Source organism: Cydia pomonella, chromosome 13 (assembly GCF_033807575.1).
Source record: "Cydia pomonella isolate Wapato2018A chromosome 13, ilCydPomo1, whole genome shotgun sequence".
Lineage (NCBI taxonomy): Eukaryota > Metazoa > Arthropoda > Insecta > Lepidoptera > Tortricidae > Cydia > Cydia pomonella.
Window position 1 is genome coordinate 15160352 of NC_084715.1, and position 23972 is coordinate 15184323.

Genomic DNA, 23972 nt, shown 5'->3' on the forward strand with positions numbered 1-23972 from the left:
ATAGCTGATGACGAAATTTCGCTGTAGATTTTCTGTCTCGTAGGTTGAGGTTTTTTGTTTATAAATACTAAATTTATATGTAAAGCCTGACCAGTAATATAATATGATTGCGCCATATTGCGGAATTTCATTGGAACTATAAATGCGGATTAAATCACTCTATATTTATACTATTTTTATTAGTATTGAACGCTAACCAAATTTTGGTGGTAACTACTGGAAAAAATAAAAGCCACATTTTACCAGTGGTAATGGTAATAAACTGGGAAAAAATATTCCACTAGTTACCACCAAACCTGTTGGTAGTAACCAAAGTAGTAACACTAGTAACTAGTGGGAATAACCCAGTTAATCATGCGTGGGAGTAATGACAGGTCTTAGGGCCTACCGCAAAGAGTAAACTACCCTACCGCTAACGTTGAAAATCTTTATCTGTCTCTCTATCGCTCTTAAACATTCGAGGGACAGAAAGGCAGATAACGTTTTTCGATGTAGGCGATAGACCAGAAAAGTATAATAATTATGTAGGATGCGGATGTGTAACATGAATATAGAGGAAAATATACTATACCTATCTATTGTTAATATATTCGCGTTCGCTTTTAATATTCTCGTCGTATATGTAAACGCGACATTACAAAATACCAATTTTTGACGTTAGTGTGCGCATATGAGGACATTTTTTTAAATTACGAGCGCTCAATTTCACCATGAAATCTAAAATTGGTGATTAAACTATGTACGTGTGGACGCTAGTTTTTTTCTGATAAAATTGGTAAATCTGATTATTCTGTCTGGATGTATCCTTATGTTGGCTACATTGTTTTTAGTTACCGATTCAAACGGTTATTAAATGCACAACACTAATCGTATATCATAGACAATTCGAGTTATGTCACGAAACTTCAAAATGAATTAAACGTCATTTCTGTTCGATCAGCGGTTGGAATGGTACCTATAGAACGCTTGATCGGAATTTCTCGAATTGTATGTGAATAATCAATTACCCAGTCTCATTGAACAGTGCAATCATGGATGTAGAAGAATGTCTGAAAGAATGGGAGGACCTAGTAACGGATTACAAGCGTTTAGAGGTATTTATATTCATGTTTAAAATATGAAAACATAAATCGTATAGCATACTCTCCGGATGTTAGACTTGCTTTTCAATTTTCAAAGCAATTACATTAAGTTGTGGGAGCTCGTTGGCTTAAGTGGTTGTGCTATGATCTTACCGTAACACTTTCTGTTCTTTCAATTCTGAACTAATGAGTAGGTAATATTCTTGCTTTAAGTAGAAATCTTCATAAAGATTTAATATTTGCAGGCTTTTTGACCTCTACATATTTTTGAAATTAAATTAGATTTGCACTATACACCATTCTTGGCTGTCTTAATCTAAAATTAAAATATTGTTTCACTGTGACTTGGGTAAAGTTTACTTTTCAACCTGCCTTGACCTTGGTATTAAAATTATGAGATTATCATTAAATGCGATAGCATGGATATTGACGATTTATTTGTTTTACAAAAAAAATGCCTTCATGTTATTGTTAACACCCATGAGCCTGATAGTTGCAAAAAAATATTTCATTAAAAATAATATGTTAACCTTACCATGTATATACATCCTTGAGATCGGGTTATTTGTCAGAAAACACATCGAGATGATCGAATTTATAAAAAGTTAGCGCCGCCGAAATATCTTAGTCCTTCCGCCTCATAGGATAAATATGTATAAGGTCGGGCCATACTATAGGTGTATACAAATATATAATAAGCTCCAAATCAATACAAAGAACGAAACCAAATTCATCATTTACAAGAATAGACTAAAGAGCTTCTTAACCTCTAAAGCCTACTACTCAGTCGAAGAGTTTAGGACAGACACGAATTTATGATTTGACCTGGAAATTATGCCTCTATGTTTATTAATTAATGTGTAAATTACCTACTTGTAAATAAACTATAATAAAATGTGAATAACTTAGCTAGTATTCATGAACCTTCTATGAATTATGTCTATGTTTTATGAATTTAATTATTAATGAATTTCAATTTAATGTAACCATGGTTCTGCAATAAACGAAATGAAATGAAATAAAATGAAATTGTAATAAAGTATAAACTTAAGTTACAACATTATTGTAATGATATAACACAGAAGTCTTGTATTTAAAGGTATTGTTTTTATAGCCTATTATCATAAAACAAATGTATGTTTTTATTTTCAGTCCATCAACAAAGATTATGCAGCAAAATTAGAAGAAGTAGGCGAACTGCAGGCATCATGCATGAAGGAACTGAGCCACCAGAGATATCGCATGTCAGTTATCACAGGAGCACTCAAAAGGTCAGATCTATCATCACTAATGATAGTGATTTACAGTAATGTGTTTACATAGCTTATCGAGATACTATGTATAGGTATGACAGATATTAGAATATGGTATGGTACATATGATTATAAATCAATTGATTATTCAACATTAATAATTTATTAAAATTAGTGTGGTGGTTAAGAGGAGAGAATACCTTTGCAATCTAATGAAATTACAGTACTTTTTCTATGAAATTCCATTATTGGGGAAAGGGTTTTCTACTAACTAAATCTTAACAAATTACTTTAATTTTGATGTTTGCTTCAGCATAATATATTATAGGTTTATAGGTTTTTATTAAATAGTTTTTTTATTGCCTAATTTCAAAAAAAGGAAAGCATATAAACATTGTTTTTCCTTGGTCAAAAAAATCATGAAAAATGGAAAATATATAGTAGTGGATATACATTTTATTTTTTGGTATGGACAATCATGTGGAATACTTGCCTCTTACAACCTTTTAAATTAACTTAGAATAAGTAGTAGTAATGTCAGGAGATGTCAATCAGCCATTCTGTCTTATCTTGTTTGCAAGAATTGTAAGATTCCTTACATATGGAAAAGCTAACATACCAGTTTATACTCAGATAAATTAGCACAATTTTACAATCTGTAATTCAAAGTCTAAACATTTATGTGAATCTTCTTAGAAGTAAAAATAATACAGGATAAAAGGAAAATAACAGAGAAAATAGCAAATCCAAAAACAGATTATTCCCTCTGTAACTTTTATATAATAGCTATCATTAAACTTCATATGTTTCTTTTAAACATACATTGGTTATCACATTTTGTGTTATCATTATCAGTAGTAACACTTAGTAGGTACTTTGTTAGTGAGCACTTTAATCTTCAATTTGCTAAATTTCCGAATATCATCCATTTTATCAAGTGAAAAATAAGTGCTAATTTTATGTTAAAACATTTGTTATCATATAGCGAGCATAATAATAAAGACTCAATATTTCTTAAGAGAAAACATTCATGGAACATTTTCAACTATGCTTACATTGTACAAATAGTTATTTAAGAAATAAACTTGTTTAAGTTTTCCTTAGGCGAATTTTCGGAAGAAGTAACACATGCAATAGATTACTCACACATGCAAAAAATATCTGTTGCGGAACATGAAGAGACATGCACAGTGCAAGCGGGATGTCTCTATAATCTCGCTCAAACATCATAGCAATATGCAAATCGGATCCAGTGTGCGCCTTAGAGCATACAGTAATGGAGTAGCCTTTCAGTAACTTATGCGCCAATTATTTATTATGTAAGACGATATTTGTCAGATTTGGACCCCATCCCTACCCTATGTATGAAAAAATAGGAATAGGCCTACCCACTCCCCCTATTTAATATTGATTACATGAGAAATTGAAATGAAATTGAATACACATTGGGTTTGTTTTAATTTTTAAGTTCAAAGAAACAATTTTTAGAAACGCTAATTTTGTACCTGCAGAGGTACTAAACATTTTATTTTTCGTTTTAAACTTTTTTTATCGGTTTCGCGCACGGGCTTTACAAATTATAAATTTATCTGGCGCATTTTCATGATCTTAAGTAAGAACTATCAAGACTCTCTCCCACCCTTCGTAAGAAAAATAAGACATGGTCGACTACCCTCCCCCCTAAATCGCCTTACGTAATAAATGAATGAATGAATGGTGCCTTATACCTCTGTCAAAAGCCTTCACTATGCGCAAACAACCGTATAACGGCATTTCCATGTGTGATGTTTGAGTGCGTTAAAATGAGAAAGTGTTTTTTTTTAAATATGTCTCTTCCATCCGACACAGATATTCTTTGCACGTGTGTGTAACTTTTTGCATGTGTTACCTCGCCACCTCTCCGCAAAATTCGGCAGAAATTTTTGTACTCAAATACGACATTGTTGCCTGACTCTTGACCTACTCCAGTTGTTGGATGCTCTAAGTCTTAATCTCTTTGGTGTAAAGTCCGGTATTAAAAAGTAATCAGATATCACTGATAACTTATGTAGGCTTATTTGTTGTTCATGATAATTTCAAACAAATAATGCAAGGTAAACTCATGTATTTTATAACAAACATAATAGAGTCAGACGAAGCTAACTTGTCTGACTTTAACTAACTTTCTACAGAGACCCAAGTTGGACCTTATGATACTTTTAGTAATTACCGAGTACAAAAAATATTTTGTACTCAGTAATTACTAAAACATTGTATTATGTCTAAATATTCCTGTTGCATCTCTTTTTTAAAAACGACTTTTAAGTTGTACCACCACGTTATAGCCGATAACATGGGTTTTCCGGTGTGTAGCGAAAATGCCTCTTAAGCTGCATAGGGATAAAACATTGCAAAAAACATAATTCTAGTTTCGATCTGGGTTGGAAGATCAGATGCACCCACTTTCGTCTAAAATAGTGCCTGCGCCAATTCTTGAGATTAGGTTGCCAAGTCGATCACCCTGGAAACGGCTCGGCTGTTAGTGAACCGTGGCAAGAAGCCTCAAGAACGCCAGGAAGAATATTTACGCTAATACGAAAACGGTCATGTAACAAACAAATTGGTGGAAGTAAAATTGTCTTACCCATAAAATTACCTATCTACAGGCTAGAAAAGAAAGGCGTAACAAAAGATGAGCGAGTGGCGACGCTGGAGAAGGAGGTCATGAAGAGGAAAGCTATGCTGCATGAGATAGAAGCCACACTGCCCAAGCAGAACAGCCTGTACCTCCGGATCATACTCGGCAACGTTAATGTATCTATTCTTAACAAAAATGACAAGTGAGTATAGTCCAGTTGTGTATACGTTACGTAGTATGTAAAGTGCTAGCAGCAACTCTGTTATAACAATGTTTTTATTGTCTTGATGAGTATTAGTTGCCCGCGGTAAGAAAAGTACAGTCAGCGACAAAAACTTGTACAAAAAAGAACCGAGCAGAGAGAACAAGTACGAGTTCGTTTTACTCGCGCAGGGAGGGTTCCGTACAAACTTTGAATTATCTTGTGTAACTATAAAGGCGAAAGATTTTTGATCAGAAGTACCTATACTAAGTATAGTTGTGTACAGCGCCATCTATCGGCAAATTGTCTAGCTAACTTGCACGATGTAATACACGTATGTTGGTTTTCGAGGATAATTCTCTAACATGTGAACAAATTTCATTAATTGTTCTTTAGTTTGAAAAAACCTGTCCAAACCAAATTCGGAAATGTTTTTTGTTAAAAATTAGAGCGCTTTCAAATGATACCCCACTTGACCTAGTCACTAGACTTAAATTTTGCCCCCTCTTCATATTGGGCATTTTTCATAGTTAATAAAAAAATAATACTTTCAATGTGTTTGGGTTAGCGTCGTCCATAACTATTCCAAATTTCAAATCGATAGCTTAAATGGTTCTCGAGATATTTAGCGTTGTGACAGACGGACGGACGGACAGAGTCGCACCATAAGGGTCCCTTTTGTACCTTTTTGGTACGGAACCCTAAATGAAATGAAATTTATGCCAAAAACTTATTTATCCTTGATTTATGTGTATGTGTAGTTTACAAAAACGCATAAATATAATACATTTTATAATATTACATCTCTCTTATCATGACATTTGAAATATAATCTAAAATCTATTCTATTCTATTCTATTCTATAAGTGGACAGGTATAATCTTTTTGAAACAAATAATGAGCATGCAATACGCAAATCTCAAATTAGGATTGCCTACACTACACTGTACTAGCATTCAAGAAGGGCTTTTCGCCTAAAACTTTCACTCTCTTATTGATAGACTTACAACTACCATTATCATAATGGAGCTAACCAATGTGTTTCTGAGTAATTGATAATAATAAAGAACTATAAAACTCTACAAAAAAGTGGTCAGATTGCCAAAGGAATATACATGAACTTGAATAACATTACCCTTGGAACGACAGTCTAATAAATAAATAAGCAAGCAAGGCACCTTGACCATTAAGTCATCATGAGACTTAATTTTATACGTATTTTATTATACCTACCTTTTATCATGTTCTGTAGTCAACACGAAACTTATAGTTTCACTATTTCCATATGTCTCAAAAACGTTTAGTGCTAGAAAGCTCCAATTTGGCATAGGAAATAATTGAGTAAATTAAAGTATTATATATAGTAGCAGAAGAACATTTTTGTCTATATATATTGTGCCTTTAAAAAAATACTGGATGTCTGAACAATCTCCACACAGACAAAAACAGAGGTCGACAAACTTTTGTTAATAAGAGCCAATAACCCATATAAATATGACTGATTATTGTGAACTTTATTGTCAAAGGTGTAAGAGCGCACAGACGTTTTTGTCCCTATGCTATCAAATAAGTATAATTTCTTTTCTTTTTTATAATTTATGACTAATAGGTACGTATGCCATGAGCGAGAGACTTTGTTTTTGAAGTAATTCTTTGTATTATACACCGCACGTGCACACGTGACAAAGATTATGAGGTAATAAAATAAAGTCCAAAGGGCCAGCTGACATTGTTTATAAAACTATAGTTTTTTTTAAATGTAAACACAGACACTAACCTACTTATATAATTCTGTAATTCACTTCCACCTATTAGCCCAAATATTAGTGTCGCATATTTATATTGAAAAACCATAGAAAAATATTTGCGCAAATACGGCGATGTGGTTTTTTAGAACAATAAGTATGCAAAGTCAACGAATTTATTTGTGATTAGTAGGCACATTATGGACCGTGGGCGAATTAAACCCGACAGATTGTAACCACGCATTCCTGAGGTCATTAAGAGTAAATAAGCGGCCAAGTGCGAGTCGGACTCGCCCATGAAGGGTTCTGTACCATTTATGACGTATTAAATAAAAACTACTTACTAGATCTCGTTCAAACCAATTTTCGGTGGAAGTTTGCATGGTAATGTATATCATATATTTGTTTTAGTTTCATCATTATGTTATTTTAGAAGTTACAGGGGGGGGGGGACATTTTACCACTTTGGAAGTGTCTCTCGCGCAAACTATTCAGTTTAGAAAAAAATTATATTAGAAACCTCAATATTTTTGTTTTTTTTTTTCTATTTTTGGGTGAAAATCTTAATGCGGTGCGGTAGGTTTGGTATCTATTTACCAAGTTTTAACAGTATAGTTCTTATAGTTTCGGAAAAAAAGTGGCTGTGACATACAGACGTACAGACAGACAGACATGACGAATCCATAAGGGTTCCGTTTTTTGCCATTTGGCTACGGAACCCTAAAAATGTTATGTAATGCAGTTTTAGCCAAATTCATCAAAATATTTTTTTTTTTGCCGAAAAGAAAGATTATTTTGCGTTTTCTGCACAGGACACGTTATTTAATTTTACACCTTGGTGAAAAAAAAAACATTACAACGAATAAGTAGTTTTTTATTTACAGATAAAAATTGCGAGAATACTTTAAAACTTTAATGTCTGTCAGTAAGTATGTCTAAACCAAGTAGTGGCAGCGTCACAGCTAAAAAGGTGTGTTCACTAAGTTATAACAAAAACATATTTTCACAAAAATTTACATTATCTCTAAGACAAGATCGATTTCAGTAAACTTCGTATGACCTTTTCATCTCTAAATGCGGTCAAGAATACACCTTGTCGGGCTTAATTGGCCCACGGTGTATACGAGTATGTGTGGGGATATACATGATTGATTTTGTGTTGAGAATGAAATAACATGATTTTTTTTTTTACTTTCAGGTTCAAGTACAAAGACGAATATGAAAAGTTTAAACTCATTCTCAGTGTCATCGCATTCGTGCTAGCAGTTTTAAATCTCTATATCGACTTCAGGTAAGCACTAAGCAGTGTCCGAATCGAATATATATATATATATATATATATATATATATATATATATATATATGACATTATTTTAACACCTTGTTTTAACATAACTAATTTGCTATGCAAAACATGAATACACCATAAATTTCCGCTAGTCAATGCTTATTTTTTTCTTTGTTCAGTTGTTCAATAACACATGTGAGCATTGTTTGTTTGGTATTGACAAAGTATTATATTACTTATCAGAGATATGCCATCACCTGTAAGTCGCCATTAAAAATATTTGTTACTGTAAATAGTAATATCTAACACTTTAAAAACACCTTTTGGTCTATGTACAGTAGATTCAAATTCTTACCTGAGAGTATACATTAAGTACTGATTTTTACTGTAGTGAATTACATTTTAATGTAAAAATATTTAATACCATGACTTTTTAACTCTGTGAAGTAACTAAATGTATTGTCTGGCTATGTTAAATTTGTTATATTGAGTTTTAAATTTTATACTAGTCACGATTCTATACAGCGTATAGTAAAAAAGAGCAAATCACATTAGGTATAGTGACGAAGTCATACAATACAACGACAAAATTGTCACCTTAGTGCAAAAAATTGTCTTGGTGATGCTCTCATCTCTATTTTTATGATAAGCGAGTGATCATTGTGTCACCATCCAGTTGTTTAATGTTTCTTTATTCTCTTTACTTGAAATTTGAAGGCTTGTTTTCATGTACCAAGTAGAGTCACGTCTGTAAACATCGACACGATCGAAGTGCCAAAACTACGTGTACACGACTTTATGGCCTAATATTAGCGTAGTGTATACATATTTTTGGCACCTTGTCCGTATCGATATTTTCAGACGTGACCGTACAGTGTAGTATCTCTGTCATATTTTTATAATAATTTTTACAGACCACTCCAACTGATCCTAATATTCCTCTTGGTCTGGTACTACTGCACGCTGACCATCCGCGAAAGCATCCTCAAAGTCAATGGCTCAAGGATCAAGGGCTGGTGGCGGCTGCACCACTTCATCTCCACGGTGGTGGCGGGCATCCTGCTCATCTGGCCGCAGAACGTGCCCTGGAGCGAGTTCCGCCACACCTTCATGTGGTTCATTGCCTATATCAGTAAGTTTCAAGAAAAATCCAAAATCAGCTGCAACATGTGTGCTTTTATAGTGATCCGAATGTTAAATAAATAACAGAGAATCTGAGTAACTTTGAGACTCGCTTATAGAGATGAGCTTGAAAATTTCTTCCGACTTTTCGAAAGCGACATTGCCTTCAAATATAGTTTTAATGGTCTCTTGTCTACGTAACACCGTCATAATGGCAATGACTGTCTCTTTCGCACGGTGCTAAAAAGCGACGCTTATTTTATCATGTGGATAATCCATCATGCGCCTGCTGGTCCTGAAGAAGATTACCTAAAGTCCCTTCTTTAGTTAATGACGATGTGTAAAATCGTGAAAGTTTGAGGGATCGCACCTTTTTTCGGTGTATCATGATAGATTGCTGTTTTTCGTTTCAGTTACCTAAACTACATCATAAAATTGAATCTTGCAGGTGTAGTGCAATACATGCAGTTCCGCTACCAGAGCGGCGTGCTGTACCGGCTGAAGGCGCTGGGCGCGCGGCACAACATGGACATCACCATCGAAGGCTTCCACTCCTGGATGTGGCGCGGCCTGTCCTACCTGCTGCCCTTCCTGTTCGGCGGCTACGTGTTCCAGCTGTACATCGCTTATACGCTGTACCAGCTGAGCTACCATCCTGAGGCCACTTGGCAGGTATGTTGGCTCTTTCTATTCAAGATTACTCAAGTAAATTGTGGCAGTTAAAGATAGTATAGACTTATCTTTTTATGTAAGTAGCGTGACGCAACGGATGATGCTCCGAGCGTGCATCATTGACGCTGATATATACTGACCGCCTTATATTCGATGAAACAAATATATAGCAGTCGGCGTCAGCGTCGAGCGTGCACGCTCAGAGCTTGCGTTTCGTGCTTGGGTAAGGTTACTTACATATTACTGACCTTAAGTATAAATTGGTAGTGAACATATTGTGGCCGAAAATTTGAAACCGAAATAGATGACGCTGAACTTTTTGTGGTAACTGGATTGTTAAACAACTTTGTCTAAGCTATGAATTTAATGTGACTTGCCGAGTTTACGCAAACAAAAAAGATGCGTGTATGTTCTAGGCTACCTTTTATTGCCACGATTGGAGTCTCAAATTTTAATATCATGGTCCACAGTTCTACAATCTTAAATTACAATTTATAAACCTTGTTGCAAATATATAAAGTCCAGCATTTGTCAGTTGAGTGTTTCGGCCAATACGACTAGCTGTGAATTCTCGTTATTTCCTTATAAGGATAACGTGGCGCGGCTGTCTATACTGACTCTAAACTTTTTCCTTACGTGTATTGTGTGATAATTACTAACCCAGTGTTAGGATAGGTTCCCACATTTACCATGATGATTCCAAAACATTGCATTAAATTATCGATAATTGGCCTCAATAAAGGTCGGTCTTACAGCAATAAGTTTAGTTTGACCGTAAGAGGCCACAACTATACGTCTTATAGACGTGAAACTATGAGAGCCACTTTTTAAATCGCATTGCGTCGGAAACACTTTAAGTGTTAATATTTTTTATATCTGTTACATTAGAGTGTAAAATCTTTTACGGTCAGTACTATTTATTTAAATTTTTACATCATTATAACAATGACAGATTGTATACTCAGAATTTGCTTGGTCTTTCCCGTTTCTGAAAGTTAAGAACATTGGTGAAACCAATGCAGTACATTTCAGTTTTTACCACTTAGGTCGTGATTTAAATAGCCCAAAACTACACGTCGATGCAAGAGGTGGCACGAATGGAATACCTAGTTGGTTACTAAGTTCTGTTACTCGATTTGCAACCTCTTTATTTCCGTTAAAACAAATGCTACCGAAAAAATAAAAAATGACAATGTGGTGGATTTGTGAGCTATAATTATATACATACCACACATAACGCTTATCTCGTCGTATCTATAATGAATTGGGGCCTAAAAGAGAATCGTATCGCAGTAATTGCGTTGCACAAATGTGCGCACCCGCCAAACATGATTTCGAAGTTGCTTGAAAACCTAAAAATCAACAAACAATTTGTTTATCGCACAATTAATAGATACAATAGTACTCAGAGCTTCGATGACCGCAAGAGGTCTGGAAGACCACGCACTGTTCGGACCCCAGCTCTAATAAAGGCAGTGAAGGCGAGAATTGCAAGAAACCCCGTCCGGAAGCAAAAGTTGATGTCTGTGAAGAGAAGCTCCCTAAAAAAAGTTATCAATGAAGACCTTGGACTACACGCTTACCGCAGACAAAAAGGTCATTTGCTTAATGGACGATTAAAGACTATGAGGCTAGAGAGAAGTCGCGTGCTATTGAAGCGGTACGCACAAAATGGCCACCGAAAAATACTATTTACAGATGAAAAATAAATTTACCATTGAAGAATGTTGTAACTAGGGCTCCTGATATCCGTGATACACGCCGATCCGTAGCTACGGGTTCTTAAGCCCGGCGGTACTAAGATCACGAATTTCACGAACACGGCAAGGTACGTACCTCGTACCTGCGTTCGCGACCGGATTCACGTGACACGCCGTGACACGCCACGATACGTAGCCCGTACCTGCGTTCGTGTGCGGTGCTTCGGGCTCGGTTCTGTTGGATAGGTACTTATCGCACGTCTCGTAGGTTCGACACGCCCGGGAGAAAAATAAATAAGGACTAGTTATTATTGAATTGAGTTACCACTTAGTATATTGAATACGGGACGTTCGTCGGACAAAAAATTACGTGTGAATTAAACTTAAATTGTATTTTTTGCATCGATTTGAATATAATGGTTATATCTAAATAATTTATGGGGTTATCCTGTTTTTTGTATAACCAGCTAATGATTAATAGTCAAAAATAGCGACCTGCTTGTTGCATAGCACTAATATAAATATAAGGTGTAAAACTCCCTAGTAAGTATCATTATAATTATGAACTTAAGCAACGCTGTGCTACTGGTTGTCATTATTAAATCAAGGGAAGAAATTTTTTTCTGTTAAGTATTAATGAAATGAATGTAACATACTTGTAAAAGCTTGCTACTATCAAAGAATATAACGTAGCCTAAATATAAACAAGTCAATCCTAATCCAAAGAAACAAAAGGGTAAATTTCTGCAAATCTTCGGTAGGTATGACAAAGGTAATACAGGTAAACAAATTCAACAAAAACACATGTACGGGGCCACGGAAAAAAAAGTACGCAGCTGCAGTTCTTATCAGTTTCGGACTTTCGGCACATTGAAGAGTACTGTTTATTTCTAGATTGAAGGCAGGAAGGATGACATATTATTGTTAGAGCGTTTTATTGTATGACTAACAAGCTAAGCCAACATACCGGGTTTTTTTTTTTGATAAGAAGTGCAGTTGCACGTGCAGACAAAGATAATAAGATTTGCGAGCGACTTATTAAAATGAAACAAACAATATACATAAGTAGCTGTGGGCTTTACCTTTTATTCGTGAAGTTGAAAGAAGTGACCGCGATGTTTTGTTTTACAAATTCGTGGTATTTTTTATTTAATCTGGAGGGGGCAGTTTAGAATTTTGAACTCACATTCATTGTCATTAGTTACTCCTGACATCACAGATGGTCTCCTGACACACAGTTTGTTGTATTATTTTAGCAACTCGTTTATTAAAGTAGCTATTCATTGTAATTAATGTTTGGTTCTTTTCATTTATTACTCATTAATATTTAAAAGGCCTTACTATTGGAAATAAATTTTAATTGAAAAGTAATGAAACGGAACTAGAGCTATGAATAAAAAATTCATGATAAATATTTATTCGTAGCTCTTAGAGACCGCATCGTATCTTCACTCAACGTCGCGGGCGGACCGAACCGGCGTGTTCTTAAGATACGTGAAGCCGTGATCACGCCTACACGGATCTACACGGATTCACGTACCCTAATTTCACGTAGCCGAATGTCACGTGCGGAACGGACCATAAAACCGTTGCCGTGAATCACGAAACCGGGTGCACGGATACGGGTTCACGAATCACGGACACGACCGCGAGCCCTAGTTGTAACCGCCAGAATGACAGAGTGTATGCAAAAAACAGTCAAGAGGCGATTGCGGCTGTTCCGAGAGTGCAACGAGGCCATCATCCCTCTTAAGTGATGATTTGGCACGGTGTGTCATACTCAGGGCTAACTCAGGTTCATTTCTGTGAAAACTGGGGCCAAAGTTTACCAGTAAACCGTTCTCGAACCAATAGTGAAGCCCTTAAGCCACACCCTATTTCAAAACCAGCCATGGGTTTTTCAACAGGACTCAGCTCCTGCACATAAGGCAAAAACAAGGAACAAAATTGACTTTATTGCCCACGAAGACTGGCCGTCCTCCAGTCCGGACCTTAACCCCCTGGATTATGCCATATGACAGGTTATTGAGGAGAAAGCCTGTGCTAAACCCTACACAAATCTTGACTCCCTCAAGCGGGCCATAGTTAAGACAGTGACGGAATTAAACATGACAATCGTGCGTGCCGCTATTGATGACTGGCCTCGTCGTTTGAGGGCCTGTGTCAAGGCCAGAGGAGGCCATTTTGAATGATATTGTCATATGTAATTCCTGAGTTTGTGTACTTCATTTTAATATATAGTTTATTCAACTTTCGTTCGTATATTTTATGTAGATAAAGATTATTGCAGTAACACAATTTAGTAACCAACTAGGTAGATGAGTGAATATAAATGTCCACAGAACATCAAAAACTATAGAAGACTGACATACGTGTGAAGCGTGTGGCAGCATAACGATTGGCTGCACTCACTCTTACCGCAGAGTGTTGTCAGTTCGCTACGATGCTTAACCGTCTAACTAACCCGTTAAATAACAAATATCACCCATGGAAGCCTTCCATAGCATAAGTAAGTGTTATTTCATTAATTTATTAATATCTATTACATAATTGGATTTCTGCTACACGTTTTTATTTTGCTCAATACAAAAGCGAACTGTATGTAAACCCGATAAGGTCGATATCAATTTACCATAAAACTACAGAACGTTCTCGAATAAATCAACTAATTTTATGCTACTCACAGGAGTGACGAAAATAGCAACAAGTGTAAGTGTAAAAGAGATAAAGCATAGTCGCTAGTTGTGACATCTATTGTGGAGTAGTTGAACTTGGCTACTCGACGCTAGATGACACTATATTCAATAATAGAAATCGTAATGTAATTTCAGCATTATTTCCTTAACTAATGTTCAAAGCGCTTCCGGTAGTTCTTTATTCCGTGAAAATATTCATGTGTGTATCACATTAACCAATAAAATGGTGGCTCTGATTATATATCGAGATACCGACACAGGTGTTACTCATACAATTAATGTTTCGTTCATTCCATTCGTGCCAGTTTTCGTGAATCAACCATTGCGTTGAGGCCGGTATTGGGCGATTTAAGTCACAACCAGAAATTAAGCTCCAGTATTTTTAGCTCTTTTGCGTATGACCTAACTTTATTGAGGTTAAACAATTACATACATCTAATCACTTCATGTCGGTTACACCCTATCACCCTAAATATAAAGCATATTTCCGACCGAACCGACAACAGGTCCCAGCGTTAAGTATGTCGTTCCTGCTGACGGGCATCGGCAACACGGCCACCATGTTGCGGGTCATTCCGCAGAAGTTCAACGAGCAGGTAGACGCTGACCAGTGAAGCTTCCAGCACGTATGTTAGCTAGTGGCACTATGTAATGCGGTCTCACATTCGATACGGATATACAGTTGCCATTAGATATATCGGAGCGGCCAAGGTGCTCACAAATATCTGAACACGCTTCTATTGTGAAGGGGTTACAGTGCGTGTTCAGAATTTTTGAGCATCTCAGCCGCTCCGATAAATCTGATGGCGAGTACGTGCGCAGAGAGATGTCTCGCCGACACTCTGTGAATCCGCATTAATGTGATAACCGCGTAAGGTCCGATACCGAAAACAATCGTAGACGTACGGATTGGTATATTCAGTGGAACAATTTCAGGACCTACACTGGTAGCAAGAATTAAATGAGTGAATCAACGTTTTTTAGTCACTCGTTGCCATGGTTTCGATCTTCTGGGGCCCTCTTAAAAACCTGTTTTCCATAACAGCCCATTTACTAAGCATGTTCGTAGTACAATATATTTTCTAACAAACTTTCCTACTATTGTTCCGTGGCTGACGCGACAAAATGACAACAAGAAACATTTGATCCACCCAAAACTAGTATCTAATAAATATAGTAAACTGACGTCTATGTAATTGTAAAATGATGCATGAGGAAGGCTTGGATACAAACATATAAAAGTAACATACATTCTTAAAAAATATCGCAATGAATTCACGGTCACAATTCTCACAACCGTCAGTTTATTTAGCCTACTTTGTGATAATTGAGTTATGAAAACTTCCACTGTATACGCCTACGATAGTATTTTTGTCTTTGATGATACTATGCAACGCTATTCATTAAATGATAATTACTATATTCTTTTTATATTCCTATTTGTTATTCTGAATGAATGAGTTAATAAAAATAATCGTTATGATGTCTGTACTAATAATTCGTAGACTTATTGAGAAAGGCGGTGTTAAAGTATCATCAAAGGAGCGGATATTAAACGAATTTGAGTGGCAAGGTGACTAGACAATGTAGAATAGTCGTGCGGACCAACCAACCCCTATGTAGTGAATGTTAAACTAATCTACAACGCTACACAAATAACTGTAAATTTAATTTAGTACACAAAGTACTATAAAAATGACTAACGTCAAGGATAGTTTTTCCTTGACTACTCTTTGACAGATATACATTTCTTGAATAAAATATGTTTCCATTTGTGTAGCGTTGTGGATTTAAAGGAAGTAGTTTCAATGTGAAAACATACACATAAGGACTTTTTTATCACCAATACTTATTGAATAAGTAGATAATGCTTAAATGAATGTATAGCTGTATTTTATCTTGTGATTATAATTTATACAAGTATGGTAACCTGCCATATAAAGTGGGCCTCCCTCGCTAATATCAGTCACCTAAGTTTCATAGTTATTGTGGTAGCTGATATTTAAGAGAGGGTGGGCCGACTTTAGGTAATTACCAACTTATCCTAGTTACTTTTTGCTTATGGTAATTAACTTAGTTATTTATATGTTTGGTGACACTTGGAGGGACTTGATGTACAGTGAAATCTCGATAATCCGGCACTTCGATGGTCCGGTAACTCCAGTAATCCGGCACTAAAATAGAGGTGCAAGTTATCATTCTATGTCCAAGTTTACTATTTACGCTTACATTAACACACTGCCTTCCTCTTTAAAACTGGCGAAAAACCAGAGGGCCTTCCGCGGACCACGTTCGACGTGTTGCTTCTCTGTCGCACTTGTTAATCCGTACGTAAGTGTGAGAGGGATACAAAACGTCGAATGTGGTTCGCGGTAGGCCCTCAGATAACGGTCGAATTTTCTTTGAACTTATTATTTTAGTATAGTATATTTATACGGCATGCATAAAAACATATCAAAACATGTGCAGCGGGCTAAGCAAGGCCGCATTTATCGCCTGTCACCATGCCTGTCACGTTCTAACAAGTTTTGTAAGTGCGAAAGTGACTGTCACTATGACAGGTGATAAAAATGCAACCATACTGCCACCGCAGATTTGCTCTAATTTCCCACTAATGCGGCTCTCTTGTATCAGCGTTAGTGCCGCATTAACGAGACTGTACTGTATAACCTTTTGATCACTAAATCAGAATATAATTAAAATCTATTTCGGACTGTGTAGGAATGCAAAACGGTGAATTGCACACTCGTAACGTGATTTGTCTAATGGTTTAGCTAGCATAAGTATATATAACATTATATTTTTTCTTAAGACGTTATGACTCTAGAATCTAGTATATACCACAGAGTTCACAGATAGAAGTACAGTCGCTTAAGAGGGGGATGGGGGGGGCTAACGCAACATCGTAGGTTTTGCTCGTTTAAATCACGGGCAAATGCCATGAACAAATTCACAGGGAAACTATTCAGACAATATTTGCAAGGGCAGGCTTGAACAAAAACCTTAACTAAAAGGTTAAAGTTGGCTTGATAGAAATAAAACCAAAACATGTCTGTAGTCTTGAATGGCTCAGCCTCGATTAGTGAGCGTGTCGCACGTAAACACGAAGAAATCGACGTTTTCAAATCACACTATTGTCACTACCTTTGCCTTTCCAACTCTGTGGTAGAAACAGATGCTGTATAGATTGTAATATTATGTTGTTGTCCATCTAACAATTGAGTTGAGTTGTGAATGTCTCTCTAAATGTTAGCCTACGAGGCCTAAATTAAAAAAATATATGGATTCAATTTTTAGGTAGGTACAGTTAATAACAATCCTGTCTAGTCCCGAATTTTACGAGTCATGCCTATGACGCATTTTTGTATATATTTGGAAATCATCAAAATAATTATTTTCATTAATATGTGATGATAATGTAGTGTTTTAGTTGTTGAACCTCATACTGTAATGCTTCGCATTTATTTTTAGCCTCTACCAAATTGTTAGCACGATCTATATTTATTTAGCGTGCGTGTACGTGTATCCATGCGTGTAAAATAAAGGAAAGTATTGTTTGTACAAAGCAAAATGAAATAATTTTATAAATACTTATCTGTTTATGTTTTTAAACAATTAACAAGATTTTAGCGCAATTCAAATCCCTGCGTTTCGATAATACAAAAATATTTTTGGTTGTGAAAATTTCCGTCATACACCTGCGGGTTTAGGTACGAATACCTAATAGATCTGATTTGTAACATCGAATTATATTCGTGCCAAAAATTGTTAGATAGATGGAATGATGTAGAAGTATTTATGTATTTGTAGAATGTCTGTGTCATTGCAATTTGCATGAATGGTTTTATTTATTTGTTGCATGTGGTAGATGATATTGATATTTTATATTAAAAGCACTGTGGGCGGCACAGCAATTCAAGGAGTACATATTGTCTTCTGTCGTTTAATTTTAATAGTATATAATATTCGTTAACGTAAACATAAAACACTATTAGTCAAGGCTCACATTTATTGTACGATTCCCACCGACCGGCTGGAGTCGGTACATTATATATGACAGAAGCGAGGAGCCAACCGGCTTGCGACCGTACAAAAGTGAAATGCACGCCGATTCCGTCCGTTCGGTGGAAATCGTACTTAAGTCTGTGTTTCTTCCTTTTTGAACCGTTAAACAACCCAACTAGGTATAGTCCTATACTACAACTACGGTATATTCATACCAATGTTCTTTTCGGTTTTTTCTGAGTTTGTTCTCTCATACATATATGAAAAAATTTGCCTTTATTTTTGTTCATTCAAATAATAGCCTCACCTAAACTAAGATCTTAATTATTGGACCATTGGACATTACTTTTGGACCATAGTTGGGAGATATTGGACTACAGGTGAGTGGTTTTATGGGTCCTATTTGTGTGTATTACTTTTTGATATCAAGATTTGTAGTTGTTGACTCCAAGTAGAGGTTATGGATTGTAGAAGAGGTGTAAAGTCTAAAAAAATCGTGACCCCAAGTTTGATAGCCGAACTTGTTAACATATGTGGTGTTCTATGCCTAAAGGGTCCTTATGCTCCATGTACTTAAGGACCCTTTAGGCATGGAACATATGTAGGTATTTTCGTGTAAAAAAAAACAATACTATAGAAGTGAGACAAGGGAAAGGGGTCTCCCCCTTTCCCTTGACCGAATGAGATGGTCTTATGGAACTTTCAGTAGGAGTAGCAGAGTTTCTAGACCCTACTCAGTGATGTGTCCTACCGGTGAGTAAGGTTGCCAGAGCTCAACGAGGGTGCGGAATTTTAGGGTCGGCAACGCGCATGTAACTATGCTTGTTTGTATAGTAAAAAAAGTCTCACTTTCATTTTTGACTACGTTTAACGTTTTTATTTAACAATGTAGTCAAATTATTAAACATGCTATTTCATTAGAGTATAATTGTTATTGTAGTTCTTAGGTTTGATATGTGAAGAAAGAGGATGTGTTATTCCAATAACATTTTGTTAACTCCTGTAATAAATTGTTTTTGACTACTTCTAAAAAGCCCAAATGCCACGTCAAATCGGTACACTACACGTATTGTTGTTCCCCTCTAAAGCTTGGTGCATGGGCAACAATGAATCCGACTACATTACGTAGGTTGCTTTGGTATGTTTCCAGGAAGGTTAAAACGTTTTCAACTTAATTTCGTCCCATTGCGTATGTTATGTCCCTTTCGGGCGCAATACATGTAGCAATGGCAACTCTATAGGTAGTCCATACAAAGAAAAAACTATATGTAGGTACCTACTTTTGATTTTGTTGTAGGTACTTAATTGAATTTCAAACATCAGTCTGCAATCTCGCCGCACTGTCAACTTGACAGGACAGGTTGGGGAGTAAATAGTTGGAATACATAATGATGTCTGATAATAGTTAGAATACCTAAATATGAAATATAAATAATTAAGTTTCGGTAATGCATTGAATTCTTGCATTATATTATATTTGTATAAAAACTCACTATAAACTCATAATATCAACCATAAACTAATACATGTGAAACGTTCTTATGTTATTCTAATTAAAAATATGAGATTAGATACCAGATAATATCAGATAGTACAAAATATTGTATAATATGACTTTACTATGTAACGCAATCAATTGACGAAAGATCATAAATTTCTTAATTTTGATAGACCAAGTAATTTACGATATTGCGGAGTGTAATAATTTACAACGACACCTACTTCAGCCGTCACGTTCGAGGCACAATTTTTTTAAGACTTTACACCTCGTCTATTGCTTAGAGAATGGGCCTTGATAACATGTGTTACGCCGTGTAAAGGCAGCGCCGTGACCTCTTAATAATGTCTTATGTTTAGATTTTTGTGTTTAATACGAACGGAAGGGAACTAACTAACTATACTGGAACTGGGAACCCCTTGTACAATTTTTGTCAATTAAAGCTATTTGTATTTTGAACCTAATTTCTGTGAAAACCATTTAAAACGTATTACATTAAAATTAACAAAAGATAAGAGGGTCAGTTTTTCCCAAATTCGTCTCGAATATTCTAAATAAAAAGTATATTTGGGAAATCATGAAAGCTGATATCAGCATAAGGATACTTATATTAGAGTCACGTGCACACTATTAGTACATTGATTTGTTAGTTCGGTTTCAAAGAAAACTGAAAGAGCTGTACGCGTTCAGATATACGACGCCTTAATTGTCATCGCCGGGATAGGTCGACCACATAGAGGGTGTGGCCTGTAACACGAGCAAAAAATTAAACCGTAGGCTGTACTCCTCAAACTGACCCACATTTGTTCGGCGATTTCTAAAAATTACTTGTATTTTAATTTTTAGCATGAAGTTTATTCTTAGACGCAATGTATTGCGAATTTTATTAAGTTTAAAGGGTGACAAGCAACGTCAATTACACAGATGACAGCGTACATTGATGATAATATTTAATTTGTAAATAGGAAGTCTAAAATCTTCATAGTTTTTAAAAGTAGCTGAACAAATGTTGGTCAGTTTGAGAAGTACAGTCTACAGTTTAATTTTTTGCTCGTGTTACAGGCCACACCCGGTATATGAAATTAGTGTAAGTTAATGTATTATTATTAAGTTAAATTATTGAATTTAGTGTACTTACTTTGTTAATCTCAAGTTTATCCAACATTTTGTTTTATTTGCCTATATACCACTTGCTGTATCGCGACTTATATTTAACATGTGTAAAATTGGTTTTAATTAAAATGTATGAACATATTGAACGATAACAGATTATCTGCCAAAAAATAGGAGTAGATTGTTGGAGTACAATATACAAAACAACTAGTATCATAACACAAATGTTCTAATTTTATTTAAAAATTATCATTAATTTAATTTTTTTTTTATTCCTTCATATGTAATAAATTTGTTTTCAGTTGTATGCTTGTATTATGATTTATTTATGTTTGCGACGTTCGGCAGGTGCCTTACCTAGCGGCCATGTTTCTAGTGTTGCACATTGGCAACATGTACACTATTCTGCGTACTATGCGGAAGAAAACTAAGAGCGGCTTGAAACTGCGGTACAGACTTCGCGCGATCGCGTACCGCCTGTCCAATGAGCTTACCATATTGGTATGTCATATACGCCATACAATCACACTTGATCATATCATAAATATACTTTCATACCTTTACAATAGTGCCTTTTGCCCGTGAGGACGAATAGAGTTGAAATAGCCTATCATCAGACATAGAAAAATCGTGGTAAAAACTAGACAGCAAATAGTTTCTTAAAGATCAAACATTCATCGGCCGATTAGATCAGTACCCCTAGTGTAAATTTTATCGACATCATAACGTGACGAACGCGTTTGCGTTATTCTCATTTTGTATAGGATTTTGAGTTTCCAAAACGTCCCGCTTGGCGCGCTCTTTCTAAATCCAATACAAAATGAGACTAAACGCAAACGCGTACGTCACGTTTCAAAATCGAATTTATTTACACTAGGGGTACAGGTATAGTCGATGTTATTTACTGTCAAGCTAGCTATACAACAAAGGACGATGCTAAATGCTTCGACGGTTAAATTTTTGCTAGATGGAAAATTGAAAATACTAGAAATCGATTCGTCTATGTAGATTGGTACCTAATTAGAACAAACTATTTTAATACCTTATTAATGCTCGGTGGAACAAGGTTCTTCGAGAAATAGACAGAACAGCTTTTAAAATGACAGGCTGAGAATGTAACGTGACTCTTGCAGATGCAAGTGCCGAGGGATCTCGGTCTCTAAGAAAAAGTTTACTAGAATTTCGTGGCATGATTTTGTCAATTGAAGATGATATTTTATCACAACTCAAGTCTCAGAGCACTATTACATACACACCAGACCTATATACAGAACTGGGTTATGCATTCATTGGGAACGTCTTTCAGGTGGATTGTCTCTTATTTGTGATTGTCGAAGCAAAATAATCAGATTAAGCAGTGGCTACGTTAAAAGGGGTTGCTTTGGTGTTGTCTAATTTAATTACTTACTATCTAGACTTTAAAATGCCAGGTGAGCTTTTATGACGTCGGTTCTATTAATATTGAAATCCGAAATACTTGTCTGTTTTTTGTTTCGCATTTTCAAATTGGATATATCAAAATTTTACAACGAATTCCTGGTATTTGGACAAATTGCCAGGTAAGTAAATATCTAAAAACATCTCGGTTTTGAGACGCTTATGGTGTGTAAGTGTTGGCATGTCTTTTTTTAATGTTACCTATGTATGAGTACATTTACCTGTTTTTTAAAATACAGAATACTTTGGAATGCAATAAAGTTACAAGTTACCTAGTGAAGTTTGAGTTTAGTAAACCCACATTTTTTTTGCAAATATTCCCACTAAGCAAAATAAACTTAGTAATAACTCAATACGACATAGATATGAACTAATTATTGTTTAAGATTTGTAGTCTATGGAAACGTCATCTCCTCGAGTATGACAGTTGAAAAACATGGCGTGGTACAGCGCAATGTTTTGTGGTAACTTATTATCAAACGTAAACTTTTACAACCAGAGTGACCGAATAATATACAGAACCGTACAGCGCCATCTACAATTTATTTATCTTATACTTTACTCATCTATTACAATCTTTTAGGCCTCGGTACTGGAGACGCCTTGTCTAATTTTCTGTACAAAACAGTGTGCCGGTTTTTGCGGGGGAGGGGCATGTCAAATGTATTCATAACAGATAAACGTCAATCCATACAATAGATATGACCATTGGCCGAGGTTTTCGACAGAGGTTTAAGCTCTTAAAGGCGATTCCAGTTGTTAAATCCTCCAAGCTCGGTATGCATGCTTATCCTTCAAATAGTTTGTCACAAGACGTGCCAAAAATATATCTGTCATTATTCCCGATATCAACCCGTTATTCAACCCATCTGTCAATAGTGGACCCATACAGAGCGAGCATACGCGCCAGGCAATTTCCTCGCGCACTAAACGGCCAGTCTAGACGCGCCTCGGCCGAGGCACGTCTACACTGGCCATTGGCTCGCTCTGTGTGTACCCGCCTAATCACAAACTATCTTGAATAACTTCTACAATACCTACTTTAGAAAATCTTTAAACCTTCCTCTCCCTCTTGTATGACCTGCTAAACAAATTTCCTACTTGTTCGTAAATATACAATCGAGTGATGAGTACCTTATTTTAAACCTAGTGGGATAAGCATGCTCCGTTTTATATAAATAAGTAGATAGGTACATAGGTAAACATTGCTTGGGATTGGCACATGTTCTGCACTGTTTTGTTTGTGTCCCTAACTACCGTCGGCGTCAATATCATCATAACAATCATTTGTTTTCGTTAATTACAGGAACAAAAGTGGCGACCGAATAAAACGGAACAAAAGACAGATTGAGACCTTAACTCAGATTATTTACAGGAGCCATATTAAGTATATCTTTTATATTAGGAACAATGATAACAGTTTATATTTTCATATTATCATGGTGATTCATATTATATAAAGATGCTGTTATAGTGATATATAATAATATCTTTATGTTGTAAATACAATTATATTCAATATTATGTGTCATTTTATTTTCC

At 35.7% G+C, this 23972-nt stretch overlaps 1 protein-coding gene across 4 annotated transcripts; it reads left to right on the plus strand.

Annotated features, from left to right (window-relative positions):
• The first annotated feature begins 914 nt into the window (after positions 1 to 914).
• Positions 915 to 23954, plus strand: LOC133524323 (transmembrane protein 120 homolog). 4 transcript variants are annotated; one of them, XM_061860262.1, is made up of 9 exons: positions 915 to 1094; positions 2235 to 2353; positions 4981 to 5154; positions 8098 to 8190; positions 9102 to 9319; positions 9758 to 9981; positions 14884 to 14973; positions 21342 to 21494; positions 23737 to 23954. In XM_061860262.1, exons 1-9 carry the CDS (start codon positions 1032 to 1034, stop codon positions 23779 to 23781), a joined length of 1179 nt encoding a protein of 392 aa, XP_061716246.1. In that variant the 5' UTR covers positions 915 to 1031; the 3' UTR covers positions 23782 to 23954. The 4 variants fall into 4 exon arrangements, with proteins under 4 accessions (XP_061716246.1, XP_061716248.1, XP_061716249.1 ...); XM_061860264.1 differs by lacking the exon at positions 21342 to 21494; XM_061860263.1 differs by lacking the exon at positions 14884 to 14973 and having other exon boundaries at positions 916 to 1094.
• The last annotated feature ends 18 nt before the right edge of the window (positions 23955 to 23972 follow it).